Source organism: Mercenaria mercenaria, chromosome 1, assembly GCF_021730395.1.
Source record: "Mercenaria mercenaria strain notata chromosome 1, MADL_Memer_1, whole genome shotgun sequence".
Classification (NCBI taxonomy): domain Eukaryota; kingdom Metazoa; phylum Mollusca; class Bivalvia; order Venerida; family Veneridae; genus Mercenaria; species Mercenaria mercenaria.
In genome coordinates, this window is record NC_069361.1 from 58,454,239 (window position 1) to 58,475,772 (window position 21,534).

The 21,534-nt window shown below is 38.0% G+C and overlaps 1 protein-coding gene across 3 annotated transcripts in view; it reads right to left on the reverse strand.

Annotated features, from left to right (window-relative positions):
• LOC123536435 (mitochondrial import inner membrane translocase subunit TIM50-C-like) overlaps positions 1 to 21,534 on the reverse strand; it is a 164,039-nt gene that overhangs the window by 76,135 nt on the left and 66,370 nt on the right. For all 3 annotated transcript variants that reach the window (XM_045319631.2, XM_045319638.2, XM_053548913.1), the window contains one exon: positions 2,207 to 2,305. In XM_045319631.2, coding sequence (XP_045175566.2) covers positions 2,207 to 2,305 — 99 coding nt within the window. The remainder of the gene's footprint in view (positions 1 to 2,206; positions 2,306 to 21,534) is intronic.

Genomic DNA, 21,534 nt, shown 5'->3' on the forward strand with positions numbered 1-21,534 from the left:
GACAAATTACATCGTATATTGGTTATAGCAAAGGGAATTGACACAACTTAACTTCATTCATGCAGTGAACTGTTTGAAGTTTGAGAAATCTAATGGAACTACATCTCTTCACGTGTTATTCGGTCCATTTAGAGAATCGCTGAACAGCAAGGATTCGTCAAAAGGCTTTCAGCCATTAGCCGACTCAAAAATATTGTTTTTGAAGGAAGGAAAACAAACTAGAACTGTCAGAGCAGTGACGAATACCCCCACAATACGGTCTTGTCAAAGAAGAATGGCAACCATAAGATACCCATGGCCACAAGAAGGTGCAATTTAAATCTAACTTGACCTGTATTTTATGATGTTACACCTGTGTACCAAAATTTATCTAAATCTGTCAAGCCTTTCATGAGTTAATGTCCAGCAACCATGAGTTCGACAAATTTTAAGTTGGAAAGGGGCCATAACTACATATAGAAGAGGACCATGATGGTCCTGAATAGCTCACCTGTCCCAACATGACCCAGTTTTGAGTATGACGTCGTTTTTTTCTATTATTTGACATAGTGACCTAGTTTTTGAGCTCATGTGACCCAGTTTTGAACATGATCTAGATATCATCAACATAAAAATTCTAACCTATTTTCATGAAGATCCATTGAAAAATATGGCCTCTAGAGAGGTCACAAGGTTTTTTTTATTATTTGACCTAATGACCTAGTTTTTGAAGGCATGTGACCCAGTTTTGAAATTGACCTAGATATCATCAAGGTGAACATTCTCACCAATTTTCATGAAGATCTCATGAAAAATATGGCCTCCAGAGAGGTCACAAGGTTTTTCTATTTCTAGACCTACTGACCTAGTTTTTGACCGCACATGACCCAGTTTTGAACTTGATCTAGATATCATCAAGGTGAACATACTCACCAATTTTCATGAAGATCTCATGAAAAAGATGGCCTCTAGAGAGGTCACAATGTTTTTCTATTATTTGACCTAATGACCTAGTACTTGACAGCATGTGACCCAATTTTAAACTTGAACTAGATATCATCAAGGTTAACATTCTGATCAATTTTCATAAAGATCCATTGACAAATATGGCCTCTAGAGAGGTCACAAGGTTTTTCAATTTTTAGACCTACTGACCTAGTTTTTGACTGCACGTGACCCAGTCTCAAACTTGACCTAGATATCATCAAGATGAATATTCAGACCAATTTTCATACAGATCCCATGAAAAATATGGCCTCTACAGAGGTCACAAGGTTTTTCTATTATTTGACCAACTGACCTAGTTTTTGACCGCATTTGACCCAGTTTCTAATTTTACCTAGATATCATCAAGATAAACATTCTGACCAACTTTCATAAAGATCCCATGAAAAATGTGACCTCTAGATTGGTCACAAGCAAAAGTTTCCGCACGCACGCATGGACGACGGATGCCGCGCGATCACAAAAGCTCACCTTGTCACTCTGTGACTGGTGAGCTAAAAATTGGTGGTTTGTAGACAAAAGTCAAACTTTACCTATATTTTATGACGTCACACCTGTGTACCAAAAACATTTCAATCTGTCAAGAACTGTCACTGAGTGTTTAATGACTCCAATAGTGGATGAATATTGCACAATAGCTTGAGTCTGGGTAAAAAATATCAAATAATAAGAGAGGTACAGATAAAGTGTATCAAAATACTATACAAGTATAATTCTAAACAAAAAGGGGGCATAATTCGTGTCAGAGTTATGCACCTTGTGTCATATGATGTGGGTGATAAGGTGGAACATCTGTTCTAAGTTTGAATCAAATCCATTTAGTAATAACTGAGATATAGTGAAAATGCATCAAAATGTACCTTAAATTCTAAGTAAAAGGGGGCATAATTCATGAAAAATTGGTGTCAGAGTTATGCACCTTGTGTCACATGATGTGGGTGGTAAGGTGGAACATCTACTTTAAGTTTGAATCAAATCCATTTGGTAATAACTGAGATATTGATTTCGAGACGGGATGGGATCGGATGTGACGTGACGCGACAAAACTGACTCCTATACAGCCCCCCATCCCCACAAACATGTTTGGTTGGAGTATAATCATAGTTGATGCTTTCATAGCTCTTGAATAGTGGCAAACCCAAACACTGGATACTGAATGGCCTGTGTCAAGACAAAACTCTTGTAGTTGACTAAAACTACAGTTTGTTCATTTAGTGTATACCTTTATATGTTCCCCATCTTGGTACCGTGTAGCATCTCTATACAATCTGTACATAATAAAATTTTCTGGATCTATATTGGTTATAAGTGGATCTGCAGTCTGGAAAAAAAAGGAAAGGTAACAACTGCAATACATGTCACTCAATAAATAACATACATATGCACAAAACAGTAAAGACAAGAGAATGAAATATTTGTTTGTTTTGGGTTTAACGCCGTTTTTCAACAGTATTTCAGTCATGTAACGGCGGGCAGTTAACCTAACCAGTGTTCCTGGATTCTATACCAGTACAATTGCCATGCAATACAAAGTCCCCTACTGGAAGGCACCTTATTTTCTCTACTGCAGTATAACATAATGAACTGATATCTGTCAATGATATATAAACAATATTGTACTCTACATACGATACAGTCAAACTTCAATGGCTCGAACTCGATCTTTCGAACACCCGGGATCACTTGATCCTGAATTTATTCCTTCCTTATTCTATATCGTTCTACCTCGGATCGCTCGAACTCCGAACTCTGGAACTCATTTGGTGGTCCCCTCGGCTCAGTTACAGAGATATTTACACCTATTCAGTCGAACAGACAATTTGTTGTCGGAATGGCTTGTGTTTAAAAAGTTTTTTACACCTATGCCTGACGTTCGCTAAACTTCCCCTTTAACCAGCGTGTGCGTAATTTTCTCACGCTTATGTAATTAACGTTGGTATAAGACAAACAAATTAAACAGTGACTTGTTCACTGCAATGTTTTAATGGGCTTTGATTAATATGAATAAAATTATTTAAAATGATTGAGCAATGTCTGTCTTTATTTTTTTTCTGCATAAAAACGGGAGATCCGATGTCCACTTTCATACTGCTTTAGCATGGCTGAACAACTTAGTAAAGGACGCGAAAATGGGGGGATAGTTAATTCGGCTACTGGAAAGCAAGGAACAAAACGAAAATTAGATCCAAAAACTTTAGAAGCAAAATATAACGCCATCACTGAATGTGAAAAATGTCTGAAATTAAAAACAGAAATTGCTAAAATGTTTGATGTTCCGAACACATGCTCTCTGGCTGGATAAAAAAGTCAAGAGTTACGCTAAATTTGGTCCAAAACAATATGAGAATGGTAAGTTATTTAAAATATTTTTACTGTTTATTTATAATGTTGGATTTATTAATATAATGTGTCTATTTATAGCCTATGTCATCATGTGACGTCATTTAGTACTGTTCTTAAATATTCCTGTGTATATGTCCGTGAATTAATTGTTTGTGTTTTAATTGTGTTTTAACGTGTTTCTATTTGATAATATTTGTATTGGACTATATGATTCATAACGGTTTGTTATTCATGTCTTTCTATTTGATGCTGTCTTTCACCTAATCCTTATAAATTATATTAGTGTTTTATCTGTGTTTTTTTTTCCGTATCTATGTCATGTTTGAAAATAAATAATAAAAAGAATATTTCAGCGTTTGTATTTTATTTATCATCATATCATACACATATTTAGGTGCAATATGACAATATATTACAATGTAAGGTTTGTAAAACATCATGCCCTCGAATTCCCAAATTTAAAATGGCCGCCATTTGGACGGCTTGAACAATGGAAAACTCAAACTAATTCCCATGGGACCCTCGAGTTCATGCCATCAAAGTTTGACTGTATGTTATAAGAAAACACTTGGGATTAAAATTTGCATTTACAAAAACCTCCAGTTGTTGATTGTTTCATAACATCTATAAATATAAACAGGAGTGCCAGAATGTCACAATATATGCCCGTCATAGCAAATTTCTTTACACTAGCACCAGTATTGTTTGGCCAATTATAAAAAAGTTATAATATAAGTTATTTATAGTAACAACAAAGGGAAGTTAATCCTAAACAAGAGGGTCATGATGACCCTGGATTGCTCACATGAGTAATATGAGCTACATATTTTCAAATGTCAAACTGATGCTAAAATGTTAAGAAAGTAGGTCAGTAGGTCATATTTATGGTCACCGAAAGTCAGTTTTAAGATCAGTATGCAAAACTGTACACGTCATCCAAATTTCAAGGCTGTATCTTAAAAAAGAGGGTCATTGACCGTAAAGCGCTCATTTGTGTATAAGACTTAAAGTGTACTTGTTTAACGTAATGGTACAAGTATTGATAGGTTTCTTCTATGTTAGCCATCACACATATTCTTTAGCCTAGGGCAATAGTTAGACAGTACAACTCTGATATCATACGCCAAAAATCAAGGCTCTAGCTATTATTGATTCAGAGAAGAAGATGCATGTAGTCCAAATTTGAAGCCTGTACCTTCAAACAAGAGATCACAGAGTGATCTTGGCGCCCACCAATGTGCCAAATTTCAAGACTTATTGACTAGCTCAAGGTTAAATTTCATTTCCGTACACAACACAAATCTATGCATGTGGTCCAAATTTGAATCCTGTACCTTCAAAAATGTGAAAGTAGGTCACTAGGTCAATGTCAAGGTCAAAGTTTGTTTCGGTACACAAAACTATGCATGTGGTCCTAAATTTGAAGCCTGTACCTACAGAAATGTGAAAGAAGGTCACTAGGTCAATCTTAAGGTCAAAGTTCATTTCAGTACACAAAACTATGCAAGTGGTCCAAATCTGAAGGCTGTAGCTTGAGAAATGTAAAAGTAGGTCATTAGGTCAAAATCAAGGTCAAATTTTACTTCGGAATACAAAACTATGCATGTGGTCCAAATTTGAAGCCTGTACCTTCAAAAATGTAAAAGTAGGTCACTAGGTCAATGTAAAAGTCAAAGTTTGTTTCGGTACACAAAACTATGCATGTGGTCCAAATTTGAAGGCTGAAGCTTGAGAAATGTAAAAGTAGGTCACTAGGTCAAAATCAAGGTCAAATTTTATTTCGGAATACAAAACTATGCATGTGGTCCAAATTTGAACCCTTTCCCTTAGAAATGTGAAAGTAGGTCACTAGGTCAATGTAAAGGTCAAAGGTCATTTCAGTACACAAAACTATGCAAGTGGTCCAAATTTGAAGGCTGTAGCTTGAGAAATGTAAAAGTAGGTCACTAGGTCAAAATCAAGGTCAAATTTTATTTCAGAATACAAAACCATGCATGTGGTCCAAATTTGAAGCCTGTACCTTCAAAAATAAGAAAGTAGGTCACTAGGTCAATGTCAAGGTCAAAGATTTTTTCGGTACACAAAACTATGCATGTTGTCCAAATTTGAAGGCTGTAGCTTGAGAAATGTTAAAGTAGGTCACTAGGTCAAAATCAATGTCAAATTTCATTTTGAAACACGAAACTATGCATATGGTCCAAATTCGATGCCTGTACCTTCGAAAATGTGAAAGTAGGTCACTAGGTCAAAATAAAGGTCAAAGTTTTTTCCAGTGCACAAAATTATGCATGTGGTCCAAATTTGAAGGCTGTAGCTACAGAAATGTGAAAGTAGGTCACTAGGTCAAAATCAAGGTCAACTCATGTCAAGGTTCATCTTGCCACTCAAAAATATACATGTGGTCCAAGTTCAAATGTTGTAGTTACTGACATGAACATTTTAAAAGCTTTTCCCTATATAAGTCTATATGAAACATGTGACCCCCGGGGCGTGGCCATATTCAACCCTAGGAGGATAATTTGAACAAACTTGGTAGAGAACCACTAGATGATGCTACATTACAAGTATCAAAGCCTTAGGCTTTGTGGTTTGGACCCGAAGATTTTCAAAGTTTTTCCCTATATAAGTCTATGTAAAGCATATGACCCCCAGGGCGGGGCCATATTTGACCCTAGGGCTATAATTTGAACAATCTTAGTTGAAGACCACTAGATGATGTCACATACAAAATATCAAAGCCCTAGGCCCTGTGGTTTTGGACAAGAGGTTATTCAAAGTTTTTCCCTATATAAGTCTATATAAACCATGTGACCCCCAGGGCGGGGCCATATTTGACCCCAGAGAAATAATTTGAACCATCTTGGTAGAGGACCACTAGATGATGCTTCATACCAAATATCAAAGCCCTAGGCTCTGTGGTTTTGGACAAGAAGGTTTTCAAAGTTTTTTCCCTATATAAATCTATATAAATTATAGAAATAAACAAAGGGCCATAACTCACTCATAAATTGTTGAACCAGTCTGATTTTCAGGGGGACACAACTAGGGTATCAATACATCATTCTGACAAAGTTTGGTCAAAATCCCCCCCAGTAGTTTCTGAGGAGATGCGATAATGAGAAATTGTTAACGGACGGACGGACGGACGTTCCTACATATGGATACTTATGTGGCTACTCTTTTGTTCTCTCTATTGTTCTTTTAGCCATGTAAAAGAAAAATAGCCACATAAAAGCCTTACGGAATGAATGACATCAAAGAAAAAGTACAGTTACCTATTGTTCTTATAGCCACCTAAGTATGCAAATGTGAGCTCGGACGGACGGACCACGGACGCAGAGTGATTTTAATAGCCCACCATCTGATGATGGTGGGCTAAAAATGTGAAAGTAGGTCACTAGGTCAATGTCAAGGTCAAAGTTTATTTTGGTACACAAACCTATGTATGTGGTCCAAATTTGAAGGCTTGTAGCTACAGAAATGTGAAAGTAGGTCACTAAGTAAAGATCAAGGTCAAAGTTCATTTCGGTACACAAAACAATGCATGTGGTCCAAATTTGAAGCCTGTACCTTCAAAAATGTGGAAGTAGGTCACTAGAATAAAATCAAGGTCAAATTTAATTTCGGAACACAAAACTATACATGTGGTCCAAATTTGAAGCCTGTACCTTCAAAAATGTGAAAGAAGGTCACAAGGTCAATGTCAAGGTCATTTTAACCTACGCATGTGGTCCAAATTTGAAGGATGTAGTACACAAATGTGAAAGTAGGTCACTAGGTCAAGATCAAGGTCAAAGTTCATTTTGGTACACAAAACTATGTATGTGGTCCAAATTTGAAGGCTGTAGCTTGAGAAATGTGAAAGTAGGTCACTAAGTCAAGATCAAGGTCAACTCATGCCAAGGTTCATCTTGCCACTCAAAACTATTTATGTGGTCCAAATTTGAATCTTGTAGGATATGGACAAGAAGATTTTTAAAGTTTTTCCCTATATAAGTCTATATAAACCATGTGACCGCTGGGGCGGAGCAATATTTGACCCTAGGGGGATAATTTGATCAAACTTGATAGAGAACCACTAGATGATGCTATATTACAAATATCAAAGCCCTAGGTTTTGTGGTTTTAGACAAGAAGATTTTTAAAGTTTTTCCCTATATAAGTCTATGTAAACCATGTGTTTGTTTGTTTGTTTGTTTTGGGTTAAACGCCGTTTTTCAACAGTATTTCAGTCATGTAATGGAGGGCAGTTAACCTAACCAGTGTTCCTGGATTCTGTACCAGTACAAACCTGCTCTCCGCAAGTTACTGCCAACTTCACCACATGAATCAGAGGTGGAGGACTAATGATTCCAGACACAATGTCTATTATCAAATAGTCACAGAGAACATACGCCCCGCCCGAGGATCAAACTCATGACCCCGCGATCCGTAGACCAACGCTCTACCTACTGAGCTAAATGTAAACCATGTGACCACCAAGTGACCCCCAGGGCGGGGTCATATTTGACCCTAGGAGGATCATTTGAACAATCTTGGTAGAGGACCATTATATGAAGCTACACACCAAATATCAAAGCCCTAGGCTCCGTGGTTTTGGACAAGAAGATTTTTAAAGTTTTTCCTTTCCGTTGCCATGGCAACCAGAGTTCTGTGTGGAATTCAATTCTTTAATCTATTTTGAAAGGGGGCCATCCAAGGATCATTCTTGTGATGTTTTATCAAAATTGAACTGGTGGTTTAGGAGGAGATGTTGTTTAAGGGAAAGTATGGCCGGATGGACGGATGCCGGACAGTGAGCGATCACAATAGCTCACCCTGAGCCTTTGGCTCAGATGAGCTAATAAAAGCCTATAGTAAGTACATGTCAGACACGAGTGTGGCCATCTTTTGACCTTAGGGCAATAATTTGGACAAGTATTGTATACATAGTGGGGAAAAGTGACCACGCCCCCTACGCAGCCATGTCTTTTGACAAATTGAAATAATTTGAATGATCTTGGTAGAGAGTCACACAAGAACCATTTGTGTAAAATTATTTTAAAATTCGGTTAGCAGTTTCACACAAGATGATTTTTAAAGTTTCCACTATATACATACAGGGAAAAGTGACCATGCCCTCTGGCGGCCATGTTTTTTGACAAATCAAAATAATCTGAGCAATCTTGGTAGAGGTTCACCCAAGGACCATTTGTGTAAAATTATTCTAAAATTGGGCCAGTAGATTCACACAAGAAGATTTTTAAAGTTTCCATTATATACATATAGGGAAAAGTGACAACGCCCTCTGGGACATGAGGACCATTTGTGTGAAATTATTTCAAAATCAGACCATCAATCTAGGAGATGTCATTCTAAGAATTTTACATTTTTAGCTCTGGCAGCCCCTATGTGCAACCAAGCGGAACTGTTTGAAAAACTTTGGTAGAGGACCATTCAAGGAACATCTATGACAAGTTTCATTAAAATCCATTCAGTGGTTTTTGAGGAGATGTCTTTTAAACACAATTGTTGACAACGCACGGACACATGACGGACACAGTACGAGCACAGTAGCTCACCATGAGCATTGCTCAGGTGAGCTAAAAATCGAACCATTGGTTTAGAAGGAGATGTTGTTTGAAGTTTTTTCTGATTTTAGCTCTGGCAGCCTCTATGTGCAACCAAGCAGAACCGTTTGAACAACTTTGGTAGAGGACCAAACAAAGAACATCATGGCCAAGTTTCTTTAAAATCCATTTTGTCATTTTGGAGGAGATATTGTTTAAACACAATTGTTGACGACATATGGACAACTTGACGGATAGACGCACGCATGACTGACGCCAGACACAGCGTGATCACAATACCTCACCATGAGCACTTTGTACTAAGGTGAGCTTAAAAGGGGACATATTTCATGAAAAACTGGTGCCGAGTTATGACCCTTGTGTCATATGATGTGGGTGATGATGTGCTACATCTTTTTTAAGTTTAAATCAAATCCCTTCTGTAATAACATAGGTATCAGTGAAAATGCATCAAAATTAACCTAAAATTCTAAGTAACAAGAGGGTCATGATGACCCTGGATCACTCACCTGAGAAATATGAGCTACATGTTTCAAATGTCAAACTGATGCTAAAATATTAAGAAAGTCAGTAGGTCATATTCATGGTGAATGAAATTCAGTTCGCAAAACTCCCCCCCACCCCACACCCCAGGGGCATAATTTGAACAATTTTGGTAGAGGACTACAAGGCAATGCTACATACAAAATATCAAAGGCCTAGGTCATGTGGTTTTAGACAAGAAGATTTTTAAAGTTTTCCCTATATAAATCTACATAAAATTTGTGACCTCCGAGGCAGGGCCTCTTTTCACCCCAGGGGCACAATCTGAACAATCTTGATAGAGGACCATAAGATGATGTTACATGCCATATATCAAGGCTCTACGCCTTGTGGTTTTGAACAAGAAGATTTTTAAAGTTTTTCGTTTCGGTTGCCATGGCAACCAGAGTTCTGCATGAAATTAAATTCTTTGAACAAATTTGAAAGGGGACCACCCAAGGATCATTCCCGTGAAGTGTGGTGTCTGCCCAGTGGTTTTCAAGAAGACAATTTTTTTAGAAAATGTTGACGGACGGACAACGGACAACTGATGACTGACATTGAGCGGTCACAAAAGCTCACCATGTGCCTTTGAGTTTCTGGTGAGGAATGCTAAAAAAATATTTCTGGCAAAAAGTTAAGGATGTTAATAAGAAGCAAATAATTCCCTTAGTCAAGATCAATTTAACAGAAAACAAATGTTTAACTAGAAATTGCTTTTGTAAAAAAGCGCATGTCTCCCCCAATGCAAAGTCCTATAGGCAAGAAGTCAATAGGGGTCAGGAGCGAAAGTCAGAGACACTGATGGTTGGCTGCAATAGGAATCATCTACTTGGCATGTCCAGTCATCCAGCTAAATTTTAACACTCTTGGCCTAGTGGTTCTCAGGCTCCTGTGACCTTGACCTTTCATCAAGTGACCTCAAAATCAATAGGGGTCATCTACTCTGCATGTCCAATCATCCTATTAAGTTTCAACATTCTAGGTCAAGTGGTTCTAAAGTTATTTTCCAGAAATTATTTCACATTACCAGGCCCCTGTGACCTTGACCTTTAATAGACTGACCTCAAAATCACTAAGGGTCATCTACTCTGCATGTTCAATCATCCTATGAAGTTTCAACATTCTGGGTCAAGTGGTTCTCAAGTTATTGATCGGAAATTGTTTTCCATGTTCAGGCTCCTGAGACCTTGACCTTTAACAGAATGACCCCAAAATCCATAGAGGCCATCTACTCTGCATGTTCAAACATCCTATGAAGTTTCAACATTCTGGGTCAAGTGGTTCTCAAGTTACTGACCGGAAATGTTCAGGCCCCTGTGACCAAAATCGATAGGGTCATTTACTGTGCCTGTACAATCATCCTATGAAGTTTCAACATTCTGGGTCAAGACTCAAGAGGTAGTCAAGTTATTGATCAGAAATGGTTTTCAATGTTCAGGCCCCTGTGACCTTGACCTTTGACGGAGTGACCCCAAAATTAATAGGGGTCATCTACTCTTTATGAACAATCATCCTATGAAGTTTCAACATTCTGGGTCTAGTGATTCTCTAGTTTTTGATCGGAAATGGTTTTCAATGTTCAGGCCCCTGTGACCTTGACCTCTGACGGAGTGACTCCAAAATCAATAGGGGTCATCTACTGTTCATGACCAATCATCCTATGAAGTTTCAACATTCTGGGTCAAGTGGTTCTCTAGTTATTGATCGGAAATGGTTTTCAATGTTCAGGCCCCTGTGACCTTGACCTTTGATAGAGTGACCCCAAAAACAATAGGGGTCGTCTACACCAGCAGCCATACAACCCTATGAAGTTTGAAGGTTCTAGGTCAAATGGTTCTCCAGTTATTGCTCGGAAATGAAGTGTGACGTACGAACGGATGGACGGACGGACAGGGCAAAAACAATATGTCTCCTGGGGGAGACATAATTAATCAATTCTACTTAGTTACTTACAGTACAGGATTGCTATTTAATTTTGCAAAGATTGTGTATGGATGCATTGGATCGGATAAATAAAGGAACCGGGAAAACCTACAGGTGCCCGCTCATATTGCTAGACTATTCGTCAGTGCTCGTCACGTGGTGAGACTGATTAAAAATAGACGTGCTAAGATCCTGCGCAATTCACTGACTTGGGAAACCAACAACCATATGACGTCAGCATACAAAAATAACGTAGTTTAACTGTTGGAATACACATGTATAAAGTAATGGTAGGCCCATAATGGTAGCGGTTTGTTTATGATTTCATTCAACAATTAATTTCGGGTTATTATTTAACATTTTGAAGTTCATTTTTTTGTTCAGTTTGAGAAAAGTAGCCGGCTAGCCGGCGAAATCGCCGGCCACCAGGGCTTGTGGAGAGCTCTGAAGGTGTCATCAATTTACCGTAAAAACTCGAATATACTACGCTAGCGTGTATATTACGCACCCCTGATCTAGTATAAAAATCTTGGGAAAAAAGCTTACACTGGAATATAATACGCTCTGAAAATCAGTCGGAAAACGTTGTTTACAAACTCGAAATCGGCCATTAGCAGCATGCGTAAAAACTATTTCTCATGAAAAGCGCAACTGCTGCATAATTGGTTACAGACAACAGTGACAATATCTGAGAGACAAATTCTTTCTAAAGTATTTGTGGACCCCAGAAGGGCCCGTGTTTGTCATGAAAAGGACATTTGGTGTCCAATTTATGGACTGGCATGTCTAAAAACCTTGGAAGTCGCTTTCATCGTTGTCGCTGTCAAAAAATCAGCGGATATCGTCTTCAGTCATGCCCGTAGTCGCTGCGTCGATGTAGTAATCATTGTATTGGTCCCCCTAGTCGGCGATTTCAGTACCCTTTCTTTCCTTGACGTATTCCTCCCACAGAATGTCATCTTCTGTACCATCCATGTTGTTGCTGATGCAACATTTCTTGAATGCGCAGACAATGATTGAAGGGTCGAGTTCGTTCCAGGCATCGACGATCCAGGCACAAATTTCCTCTAGTTCTGGCTTCCGCATTCTCCCGCAAGCCGTGAAGTTGTGGTTACCATTCATGTACCAGTTGTTCCATCTGCCCTTGAGTAGTACTTTCATGGGTTTGTTTATGCTCACATCTAGTGGTTGCAGGATCGAAGTCATGCCCAAGAGGATGATGGCAAGGTCTGTTTTTCCATCTTTTAGGATTGTCTTCACTTCAGAAGATGTGTGGGCCTGAAATGCACCCAACACCAGTAGCGATTTCTTTGTCAGAGCACCATGATGCTGTTGCCACTCTGTCTTCACCCAGTCTAACACCAAGCCTTGGTCCATCCACCTCTTCTCCTGAGCCCTGACTATGACTCTGTTTGGCCACTTGACCCCTATTGGCAGAGCTTTTCTCTTAAAGATGACGTATGGAGGCAGCTTTCCACCATCGGCTGTGCACAGTCATGACGGTAAACCGCTTCTTCTCGTTCCCCGTGGTTATGGAGACGGATTTTGATCCAGTTGCAGAGATCGTGGTGTTGGCAGGCAGGTCGAACATTAGTGGTGTCTGGTTGGCGTTTCCTAGCTGGCTGGTGTCATATTCATGGAGTTTTCTCTGTTTGATGACGTACTGCTGGAACTCAACGATCTTATTGTTGCGAGCCGCACAGGTAGATAAGGATAACATGGGTAGTGTTGACTCTTGGCCCGTTTCCCGCAACAACAATATAAATTCAGTCACAGATGCGAGTTGATCACAAAAACCAGATACCAGTTATTACTGCACCTAGATGCGCTGATCTCAGTTGAGCCCAGAAAAATATCGTGTAAGACGCAATGCCTGGTGCGGTTCCTCTGTTAATGATTTAATTTGAACACTTGCTTTGTTGTCAGACGGATGGACGAACAGGCTGACTAGTACAACAACTAATACTAACGTAGATGACGGACAAAGAGTGATCACATGTGTTGGAAATCCAGTGCTGTGAAAGCAACAGATGACTCCGCAGTGTACTTGATGTTGGGATGTTTTATAAGATAGAATAAAGTCAAGTTTCGGTCTATCAATTTTAATGTCATATACCAGTAAGGCCAGAGTTTTTTAATAACTTGGGTTACGGGAGATTTTCCAAAAATGAGCATAAGGAGGAGGGAATAAAAATAAAAATAAAGTAGGAAAATGTTAGCATCGGAAAAAAAAAATAATAAAATGAAAAAAAAAAAACACAAAAAATTTTATTTTGTAAAAAGTGCCACTGGGTTAAAAAAAATTGTTGTTTCAGGCAAATGTAGATTCACAACACAGTCTAGATAAATCAGACAAGTTATTTTCCCAATTTGAAGCATTTTATTCCCACTTTCTTTATTAAAGCCTCCATGTTGTATGTTATAATATTATGTTGTAGAAAGTATTAAATACTTGAATTTTTTTGCATGTTGCCTGCCTGCTTTAAACATATATATAGCTTGTCACATCCTATGCATATTGTGTTTCTGACCTTTTAACCCTTAGCACGCTAAGTTTCTAAAATGGACAGGTTCATCATTTAATTTGGGCAATACCATTTATCATTCGAAGGGGTGTTCACTCAAAATGTACTGACTGAATAGCGAACAGTGCAGACAATCATCAGTCTGCACGGATGTATTTATGCTCCGACATGGGCCATTTTACACAATACATGCCAGACAGTCCCAAGCCTGTTAAGTGTGAGGGGTCTCTTAAAAAGTTACTGAACTCCATATCTGGCTACAACTTTGAAAGTAATCTGAGGTAGACCTTGAAATTTAAATTGCGAATTTTAAAAACAATCAGCAAAGGTACTACATTCAAACTTACACATACTTTTTCTTTAATAGTTCAAGATTTTGTAATATTACTCAGTTTCAAATGTTTTAAAATATTAAAAGTAATTGGCCCATACATGGAGTTCAGTACCCTTGCAGGGCTTCCATTATGATTCAATTTCATGGAGTCAGGACTGCCTAACATTCAGATTTTGGAGTCCCTCTTAAATTTTCTTGGAGTCCTACATATTTTCACTTTGTACAGTTACTTTCAATACCATCATCATCACCATCATCATCATAAATTATGATGTCACACTGGGAATTTTTTTCTCTGAGCCACTGCTTTTTCCGAAGATAAAATTATGAGGTCAACAACGGTGAAAGCATAGCATTGATGTTCTTGTAGGACTACATTATATGTACCAAAGTACTCATACTACTCAAGAAATTAATGTAGTTATTACATATTTCTTAGTAACCCTTTAAAAAGCTATTTAGAAAATAAATTTGTGTTAATTTCTAAAATTATCATTTTTATAAACATCATTCTGCCATTTAATAAAAAAAATTCTGAAAATCACATTGAAAATAAAGATGTCAAAATAGAAAATTAAAAAAAACAACAGTGTTTTATTTTGCACATTGCCTATAAGTGGGTGGGGTTCGATGCCTTCGCATGTTGTATTCTCGAAAAATACTTCAAAATAAGAGCTCCTTTTGCAACAGTTGTCATATTTTTCTTAAATGTAGACTTTTTATTGGCTTTTTATTAAGATTGCACTAAAAAATCTCGTCAGAAATGACAGAAATATCCGAAAATCATGGTCGCGAAAACGGGTGACATATTCAGAAAACGTAAGTTAGAATTAAATATTTGATAAAACACCTATGTTTTATTGCTTTTCTATCATCATAGCTATTCAATACTTACAATTTCTGCTTGTCTTAAGCATTTTTATTTGTTTTTGCCCAAACTAACCCTCGGCAATCATAGAAAATTTGTCTAATGGCCGACTGCTCATAAAATCGTATCAAGTGCACAAAATGTTGATTATAATTATCCAGTTTGTTAATCAATAATCTAATTATCGCCAATTAACTGCCTGATCAAATAAAAAATTTGCAAATTGGCTCCCTCCCTTTCAATAACGGATGTTGTGTCTACACAGATTATCGATTTTTCACACCTTTTGGTTCGTAAAACTGGCAATATTCATAGTTTTGCAGACAGACATAGCTTCGGGCCATTTTCGCCAATTAGAAAATTTCAGAGCCACATTTCATTTTTTGTCGCAAATGGCTCAAGTGGCGATCGACAGCGTGAATCATTACTTTCATCATCATACTAATTGGTTCAGAACAGTGCATAAAGTAATAGAATTTAGAGAAAAGGACCACTAGATTGATTAGAAAACATCTTATTTAACAAAAAATATTTTATTGTTTTTTAAATTTATAGCAACAGTCAGCATTTTATTAAAATCACCAGACTTACTGTTGTTCAGCTACAAAACGAAAATCCACTTAAAAAAATCTGAAGTACATTTTACTTGGAGTAGAATTATGTCAAATTACGTCATTCACCTTGCAATACCCAACCAGTTAACTTTTATCTCACATCAAAGAAAATCAATAAAGGAAAATTTTGCTGACACTCCTTTTGATGTCAGCTGCCGTGTGCTGGTCGAAATGTGTCAAAGATATCAGTTTTTAAGAGGTCAGGAGACAAATTGAATGTTTTTTTTTTCTTCTAAAAATACTGTAAAAGGATTTATCATTGATGAAAATCCAAAGTAAGTAGCAAATTTATTACCAGTCGGAAAAAGTGTATTAATTTAAACTGGATGTGAAATGTCATTTGCTAAAATTAGTTACTTGCTGAGGTTTTTGTGCTGAAATTATCGATATATTTTCCACAATTATGTTACTTTGTCTTCCGACTTAGGAGCTTGTTTCACCAATTTAATCCGAGCCTTTTGTTGTCTGCAATTAACGCCTTCTAAACAGGTCAGCTGATCTGGATAACGGTTTATATTTACAGACGTTCTCTATCAGACACAATACTTTCGCACACTTCAAACACTGCCGGCAGTTTTTACGAGGCTGTCAATCATCAAGTGTTAAACCGCTTTGATTAGTTATGGGGCGGAGCTAGTCACGTCATTCTAGTAAAGTTACGTCACGGTGTATTGATTTTGTCGTCCTTTGAGAATATCGGAAGTCCTTTGTACGCGCTGTGATATTTATTGTAGGTAAATATAGACACTGTTTTATTTTCTACCACGGAACGTAGATGCAAGCGTCGGGGAAAATAAAAATAAAATCGCAATTTTGAATTTTATTTTTATTTGGATTTTTGGAGAATTAGGACCGGCGCTCCCGTAACCCAAGTTATTAAAAAACTCTGGCCTAAGCATTGATTTTTTGCAGAAATAGAAAAATCTACCGAAAAATACACGAAGATCTTCTTAGCAACTGTAATGCTATTCAGGAAAAGACCAAAGAGCGTTTTATAAAGGCAAAAACAATGAAATTCTGTGTAAATACGGGGAGGTGTCGGCGACTAAGAAACAACTAATAAAATTACTTAATTCATGAAGATCCAGAAATCTATATATGTAGTTTCTACTTGCTTCAAATTTGTTTACAGACAGATAAAAAAAGAACTTAACTTCTTACAAGTTACTTATCAATAAGTATAATGTCTACTTGAAAAGAAAGAGAGAAAAAATCTAGCTATTCAAAGCATGTACTTTTATTGTAGCAATTATTACTTAAGGCTGATTACTGATTAAGTATGACAGAGCTATAATAAAGATATGATTTACCAGACTAGAAATAGTAAACAAGGAATAGCTTTGACTAATGCTTTTAAATTTAAATACGTTTCAAAATGGCGTAGATCTTATTGACACTAAGATTTCCAAGCTGCGGAGTGACTTCCCACAGCGGACAGGCACTTAAATATCTGCCCGTCCCACAAGATTCGACACCACTGAACGGGTGCGGGAAAGAGGTACAAAACGGGGATCCTACATATCCGACACCTCCCATAATACATATAATATAAAGTAAACATTTAACTTTAGATTCGAAACAATTATGTGAACGATGTAATAAAACAAGTATTATATTACAGAATAAAGAGTAGGGTGAGCTTGAGCGCTAAAAGAGTATAATAGTTAAATCTTTAATCCCACATGACCCGTAGGTAGCCTAAGGTACAAAACACGCACTGCTAGAAACACTCTGACGTCATGAATTACGTGACGTCATAAAACGTGCTATAAAAAATATGGCGGATGCAAAACACTTCCTGGTCTGCACAGATACAAATAAACGATAACAACACGATTTACATGGGGATTAAAGGTTAGATACTTAATTGTTTCATATAAACACATGAAACTGGGTCCCTGACAAATAAAGTTTAGAAAAAACCCACCCACAGTAAATAAAAAAACCCAGGGCAATCGAGTGTAACCCGGACATAGAAATATGAAAACAACCAGTGCATCGCATTATCTTCAAACTCCTCGGGCAGTTCTGTGAAATGTGGGTGTGGCGACGAATTGATAACTGGTTTCTGCGCAGGAAATTGTAGACCCAGGTTTGTGACCCCTTGAATTCTGTCTGGCTACTTGACTTGGCGACTTTCATGGCCTCCAGGTGTAACTCGATGGAAGATACGGCGATTCCTTTGCTACGACAATCGGTGACTAGCTTCATCAGTTCTCTTTCTATTCCTGGATATTGTGCAGTACGCCCACGATTGCCTACTAGAGGTATTCCGATATGACAATATGAGAGGCAATCTAAGATTGGTATGAGCTTCTCAAAAATGTCATCAATATTTAAAGATACTTTGAGAACTTTCTCAAGCTGTCAACACCTTAGTATGCTTTAACAGACGTGCGAACAAACATAATTATGGTCACATCAAACGAGAAAATCAAGAGGCAAATAATTTCATTAGTCAAAATCAATTTGGAAAATTAAAAATGAAAAAAAAAAATAAATAAATAACAAGAGTGCCAGAATGTCACAATATACGCCCGTCACAGCAAATTTCTTTACACTAGCACCTGTATTTGCAAATGGAATTTTAATTTTGTGGTTGTTTACAATGTTGTTTTTTTTTAGAAATTATCGTAATTCTTTTATTTTTTCTAAGTCCACAAAAAAAATTCTTACCAGGTAGAGATACCTTAAAATACACCCAAAATTTGAAAGTAACATCAATGTTGTACCACAGAAAAGTGGTCTTGGTTTTTCCCTACAGTCAATTATAAAAAAAGTTACAATGTAAGTTATTTATAGTAACAACTAAGGGAAGTTAATCTTTAAAGAAAACAAACAAACAAGAGCTGTCTCCATAGGATGACACATGCCCCCTATGGCACTTTGAATGAATAGTTATGGCCGATGTTAGAGTTTAGGACCTTTGAGCTACGGACCTGGGTCTTGTGCGCAACATGTCGTCTTACTGTGGTACACATTCATGCCCAATAATTTTAAAATCCATGCATGAATGACAAAGATATGGACCGGACACGCCCATCAATGCACTATCATGAAATATGACCTTTAACGTCTAAGTGTGACCTTGACCTTTGAGCTACGGACCTGGGTCTTGCGCGTGACATGTCGTCTTACTGTGGTACACATTCATGCAAAGTTATTTGAAAATCCATCCATGGATGACAAAGATATGGACCAGACACGAATGCACTATCATGAAAAATGACCTTTAACGTCTAAGTGTGACCTTGACCTTTGAGCTACGGACCTGGGTCTTGCGCGCGACACGTCGTCTTACTTTGGTACACATTCATGCCAAGTTATTTGAAAATCCATCCATGGATGACAAAGATATGGACCGGACACGCCCATCAATGCACTATCATGAAATATTACCTTTAACGTCTAAGTGTGACCTTGACCTTTGAGCTACGGACCTGGGTCTTGCGCGCGACATGTCGTCTTACTGTGGTACACATTCATGCCAATCGATGACAAAGATATGGACCGGACACGAAAACTGCGGACAGACTGACAGACCGACAGACTGACAGACGGTTCAAAAACTATACTATAAAAATAAATAAAAAAATTGCAAGTCCATACAAAAATCCTTACCAGGAAGAGATAGCTCAAAATGCACCTCAGAATTGGATGTAACATGCATGTTGTACTACAGAAAAGTGGTCTCGATTTTTCCATACGACTAGTAATGAAAAAGTTACAATATAAGCTATTTATAGTAAAATTAAGGGAAGTAATTCTAAAGAAGGGACCAGTGCATGACACTCCATCTCATGATGGTGTTCAATTGTGAAAAGTTACATCAAAATCCCTCCATGCATGAAGAAGAAATGCTCTGGACAAAGTCATTCTTGTATCTTACCTTTGGCCTCTAAGTGTGACCTTGACCTTAGACCTAGGGACCTGGTTATTGCGCACAACACTCCGTCTTATGGTGGTGAACATTTGTGCCAAGTTATATCAAAATCCCCCCATGCATGAAGAAGAAATGCTCCGGACAAAGTTTTGATTCCTGTATCCATTGACCTCTAAGTGTGACCTTGACCTTAGAACTAGGGACCTGGTTCTTGTGCATGACACTCTGTCTCATGATGGTGAACAATTGTGCCAAGCTACATCAAAATCTTTCCATGCATAAGAAGATATGCTCCGGACAAAGTCATTCTTGAATTTTTCATTCTTGTATCCTTTGACCTCTAAGTGTGACCTTGACCTTAGACCTAGGGACCTGGTTCTTGTGCATGCCACTCTGTCTCATGATGGTGAACAATTGTGCCAAGCTACATCAAAATCCTTCTATGCATGAAGAAGATATGCTCCGGACAAAGTCATTCTTGAATTTGACCTTTGACCTCTAAGTGTGACCTTGACCTTAGACCTAGGGACCTGGTTCTTGCGCATGACACTCCTTCTCATGATGGTGAACAATTGTGCCAAGTTTCATCAAAATCCTTCCATGCATGAAGAAGATATGCTCCGGACAAAGTCTGTGGATGCCGGGGGGGGGGGGGGGGGGGGGGGGGGGGGGGGGGTGATGCATGCTTGGGGTGTTGGGCATGACTGGGTGGAGGATTGAGGTGGGGGAATGGTACAACTTTGTATGTTGATAAATATTCATGGAAGGTTTGGAAAAAATAAAAAGGAATGAATTTTTTTTTTAGGGGGGTGGGGGGGAGGGGGAGGTTGTGTGACCAAGGCAAGGTGGTGACCAGGTGTGGGTACACAACTTTACATGTTTATAATAAATGTTCATGGAAAAGAATGAAAGAAGTTTAATGAAATTCTACCAATTGGTTGGTTTGTTATGTACAAATCTGTAGATTTTTAAACAATAAAAGGGCAATAACTCTAAGGAAAATTGACCAATTAAAAAAAAAATGACAGGCATCATCGAAGTATCTTGGTTCATATTTATTTCAAGTTTCATGAAATTCTACCAGCTTGTTACTGAATGCACTATCATGAAAAATGACCTTTAACGTCTAAGTGTGACCTTGACCTTTGAGCTACAGACCTGGGTCTTGCGCGCGACACGTCGTCTTACTGTGGTACACATTCATGCCAAGTTATTTGAAAATCCATCCATGGATGACAAAGATATGGACCAGACACGTTGGTTCATATTTATTTCAAGTTTCATGAAATTCTACCAGCTTGTTACTGAGAAATTGCTGCAGATGTGGATTTTTCTTTAAATCAAGGGCAATAACTCTAAGGGAAATTGACCAATCAAAAAAAAAACTTGAATGGCATCATCACAGTATGTTGGTGAATGTTTATTTCAAGTTTTATGAAATTCTACGTGATAGTTACTGAGAAATGGCTGTGGACGGACATTTTTGGGCATTTTTCATTAAATCAAAGGCAATAACTTTTAGGAAAATTGACCAATCAAAAAAAAAAAAAAAACTTGACGGGCATCATCGCAGTATGTTGGTTCATGTTTATTTCAAGTTTCATGAAATTCTACCTGCTAGTTACTGAGATATGGCTGCAGACGGATGCACGGACGCACTGACGGACAACGCCATTTCAATACCCCCCTCCCGATTTCATCGGCGGGGGATAAAAAGCAGGTTCCAAAATGTAAACACCTGACAGTAACTGTTGACACAAGGCAGTCTGAAAGACAGCTATATCCCCCGCCACTGCTATGGATAGTGAAAGGGTAAACCTTTGATTTTAGCTGTGACCTTGACCTTGAACTGACATGGCTGACTCATGAATTCTGCACAACGTCTTGATGAGGTGATCATTTGACCCAAGTTTCATGAAAATCCTTCAAGGGGTTTAGGAGATACAGAGCTGAAACCTTTGACCT